Below are 4,425 nucleotides of genomic sequence, written 5' to 3'. Positions count from 1 at the left end.
CTGTGCCTGGCTTGGGTCTGGCTGCTGTGCTCAGCTCCTTTCTGCTGCTGCCCTTGGGGATGAACCTGTTGTGCCCCTCTGGCAAAATGTTTTGCTCCTGGACTAGCAGGGTGGTTCTGTCCCCCACCCTCTGCAGGGATTGCAGCTGCAAGGTTTCACCCCAGGCCTGTATGCCAGGCCTGAGCTGAGTCTGGAGGGGACAAGGTGGAGTAGGGTGGAGAGGCAGCTCTCCCACACACTCTCTGGGCCTGTACTAGAACTGGATCTGGGGGTTCCCGGAACGCGACAGAAATTCCTACTCTGTGGGGGGGGGTACTAGGGAGTGATGGGGACATCCCAAGAGGGTGAAAGAGGGTGTCACTACGGCTGCGCCTGGGCTGGGACCAGTAGGTCATGCCAGCACAGGGTAGCAGGAAGCTCTCCCACACACTCACTGGGTCTGGGCTAGGACTGGGTCTGGGGGGTTCCTGGAATGTGGCAGAAATTCCTACTGGATGGGCGGGATGGGAGAGTTGCTGCGGAGTGGTGGGGGCGTCCCAAGGGGATAGAAGAGGATCTCACCCATGCTGCGCCTGGGCTGGGACCAGTAGGTTCCACTGGCGCAGGGTAGCTGGAAGCTCTCCCACACACTCAGGGCCTGGGCTAGGACTGGGTCTGACACATTCATTTTGGGGAAATGGTTGATACACATATCCTTCTTTGCATTTATATGAAAATTCATTCATATATAAATAAAATACTTAGGAAAATTATAGCTATTTGTGGAATACAAATTAAGCTTATTTCTTTGTTTTCTCCTTTTGAGAATAAAAATACTTCTGAATTTCTCTAAGCAAGCACTATAAATTAATTAAAAATCAATTTTAAATTTTAAGGCTGTGAACAAACATTGCTAAAAAAACTTACCTTTTGCTTCAACTTTTAAAAAAGTGTTACAAAGAGATGTGAGATTGTATTTCATTGTAAAAAAAAATCAAATTTCCTACAAAATCAGCAATATTGCAAACATTCAAGATTTTACTAATAAAGGTCGCTTTCACATCCTCCCCTTTTAAATGCTTCTAAATATAATTAGAAGTGGTAAAGTAACATCCCACTAGAACAAAACATTGCATTTATCAAAGTACACAGTTTAAACTTTTTCCTACTTTGTCCCTTTTCTAATAAGTAAGTCACTTTATGTAAGAAAGTACCTTATTCTGTAGAGCACATTATGCCCGGATGACTCATCTATATGGAAGACATGATTGGGTGGATACCATATCCTTTCTGCTTCACTCATTAAAGCGAACATATTGTGATACACAGGTGTGATACCTACAAAGAAAGCAGAAAAAGAAAGGAGTCTAACAGTTGAGTATTAAAATCTATAATTTGTAATGGACTGTTAATATGGAAAGTTAAATATGGAAAAAAAGCAGTAGCAACTAAAGTTTTTAGTACACCACATTTCAAAATTGAGTTTTTAACCAAATAATTCTTTCCTATGTTTTAAAATATGGTGAGGGGATCCTTTCATGCAGATTTAAAGTAAAAAGAAGTCATCCAGTATTTCAATTGTTCCTTGCAGAAAAGTACATTCAAACTCTCATTTCTCTTAACTGAATACCTCCAAGTTCTGGTGTGTGGGTGTATAAGTAATACTGACATTACAAAATTACTAAAATATTCACAAATCATTGGACATTTTTAAAGAACAATGAAGCAGTTTCATTCGAAAATAAAGTTTTACATAACATACTTATCTTTTGCACTACTTAAATTTATAATAAAATAAACCTGCAAAGGTATGATGTTTTTCAGATATTTCAGGAGACACTAACCACAGTTTGAAGGACACTGAACAAACATTCACATACACACAAATGCACATAATAATCCTCTGGAATACAAAATAAGTCTTTACAAATGCCAAAATATGATCATACATACCATATTTTGTAGCCACACTTTAGTCAAATCAGGCACAGATATATAAAACAATATTCTATATCTGAAACATAAGCTTCACAAAAAAGTATTTTTATTCTAATAATTTCTTCATACTCTTCCATTATATGTAGAAATGATGAAAAACCTCATGCAATAACAAAGAGTTAAACACTAAATTTAAACTATTAACAACTATCTATAAATATGTAATAATTTCAGCAAGTTATACACTCTTCCTACATTATTTTATTTATAAATACTTCTAAATATTTTACAAGGTCAAAGAAAAATGTAACAAAAACTAATGCACATTTACAATGAATGATTCTCAAATATCAAATATTAAAAATTGATACTTACAGGGAAGCTATAGCATCCCCTGTTTATCTTAGAAAACAAAATCATCTAAGTATCTAACTCAATATATTAGAAAATAGGATAGATATACAGCTACTTTCTCTTAATTCAGTGAGAAGAAAGATTTGTACTAATAGTGTTTTGATAGGATATCATGTCTGCATCTTGTACTATGAATAACCACTACAAAGACAACAATATGCAATGTCTTAATTATTGTAACTGTCCTACTGACCTGTTTTGAAACTGTCTCATTGCTATTTGTTTTTCAATTAATAAAAAACAATAAACAAAAAAACAGTAATTGTAAGGATAGTTGAAAGAATAATAAATAGAATAAAAGTTGAGATAGGCTATAATAAATAGAAGACAAGATAAAGATTCGATACACAGAATCAACATAGATCATTCTTTGCTATGAGCAGCACAATAAAAGGAAGTCTTTGTCAAGTCTGAAAAGAGACACAAATACTATGATGGTGCAGTCAGTACGATGACTGAACTAAGGGCCTATCTACTGAACTATACTATACCCCAAGTCCTTTTTATTCCTTTTATTTTGAAACAAGAGACTTGTTAAATTGACTACTCTGGCTCAAACTTGTGGTTCTCCTGCCTCAGTCTACCAAACTGTGGAATTACAGTGAACTATTATACCCAGTATTTCAGTTACTCTTTTCTTCTTGCTGGGACAAATACCCAACACTCAAAATGAAGTAAGGAAAGGTTTATTTAGCTCATAGCTACTGGAGGTTTCAGTTTACACCCAGCAGGCTCCAAGCCAGAGCAGCACATGGCAGAGGGCAACCTTTCTTTGTGGCAGCAAAGAGCAGAGAGCAAAAGGAGTGGCAAAGAGCTAGTTAGCCTCTTTCCCCTCTTTACATTGTAATGAAAATTACCTGCCCTTGGGCATGTATAGCACGCATACCCACAATAATCAATCCCAACTCCAGACGCCATAAGGCTTTGTGGGACACCTAGGCACAAACGATAGCATTCTGCCCCTGGACCCCCAAAGACTCATGCACATCCCTTTATGTTAAAAGGCATTTTAGTCCATTCCCAAGACTGCCAGAGTCCTAACATTTTCAGCATTGCAGAAAAGTCCAAGTCCCAAGTCTCCTCCAAGATCTAACGCAAATTCTTGCTATAAGCCACTGTATAAATGAAAAGATAAATACTTCCAATATTCAATGGCACAAGACAAACATTAGCATTCCAAAAGGTATACACAGCAAGATACCAAGCATTGGAAACAAAGCAAGTCCAAAATCCAGAAGGGCAAACATTAGGTCCTATAGTTCCATATGGAACACCTGAAGCAATCTGTGGCAAGTTGTGAGCTCCATGTGGCTCTGCCCATATGGCACTCTTGGTGCTAGCTCCCATGGCTTCTCTCTTAGGTCAGATTTGCTCCCTCCTTGCAGTTTCTGTTAGATGATCCACATCCCAGGCTTTTCTAAACTTCTGGGGTTTCCACTGAATAGGCTTCTAATTCAGAGCTTTACACCCTGCCCTCTCAGGAGCACACTGCCTGGCCTCCCAGGCCTTCTTCTGAAATCGAGGTAGAAGCCTTGTAACTTCAGAACTCTTGCATTCTGCAAGCACCTAAAACCAAAGCCACATGGATAATGCCAAGGTCTGCTGCCAGATGGAGCAGCAGCCAGGCTTCCTCCTCTCTTAGCTGTAGGGGCTGAGTGCTTGGAAGGCTAAGCACTCTGACCCTGATTCCAAGGAGTAAATTCTCCATGCCAGCACCATTCTATAACGTGGTGTGGCCACTGTCACCATTCTGGAACATAAGGCTTTGTGGCTTTTTCCCCAAGGCAAATTCCCTCACTCTGTGCTTCTGAGACTGCAAAAGGTAGAGACCTGCCTCCTCCTGTGATGCCCTAGGGCCATCTTTTCCATTCTCTTGTTCCTTCTCGGCAATGCAGATTCTCTCAGCTCTATCTATGCATTCCATAGCTTTATTGAAGCATCCTTTTTGGCCAGACTCACATTTTAAATCATTCTGCTGAGCTCTTTGCTCTTGATTCTCAATATAAATCTGACTTAAACCTCCCAACAAGACGAAATATAGAAAATAAAGCCATGCTGTTAAGTTGAGCTGTGGGGGACTCAGGTCAATAATTT

General features: G+C 39.2%; 1 protein-coding gene across 1 annotated transcript in view; it reads right to left on the bottom strand.

The window, feature by feature from the left end:
- Jak2 (Janus kinase 2) overlaps positions 1–4,425 on the bottom strand; it is a 154,662-nt gene that overhangs the window by 115,078 nt on the left and 35,159 nt on the right. Inside the window, exon 3 of the mRNA XM_004637222.3 lies at positions 1,194–1,317. Within this exon, the coding sequence (XP_004637279.1) occupies positions 1,194–1,317 (124 nt within the window). The remainder of the gene's footprint in view (positions 1–1,193; positions 1,318–4,425) is intronic.

Source organism: Octodon degus, unplaced genomic scaffold (genome assembly GCF_000260255.1).
Source record: "Octodon degus isolate 3935 unplaced genomic scaffold, OctDeg1.0 scaffold00087, whole genome shotgun sequence".
Taxonomy (NCBI): Eukaryota; Metazoa; Chordata; class Mammalia; order Rodentia; family Octodontidae; genus Octodon; species Octodon degus.
This window is presented reverse-complemented; position numbering and strand designations above follow the sequence as displayed.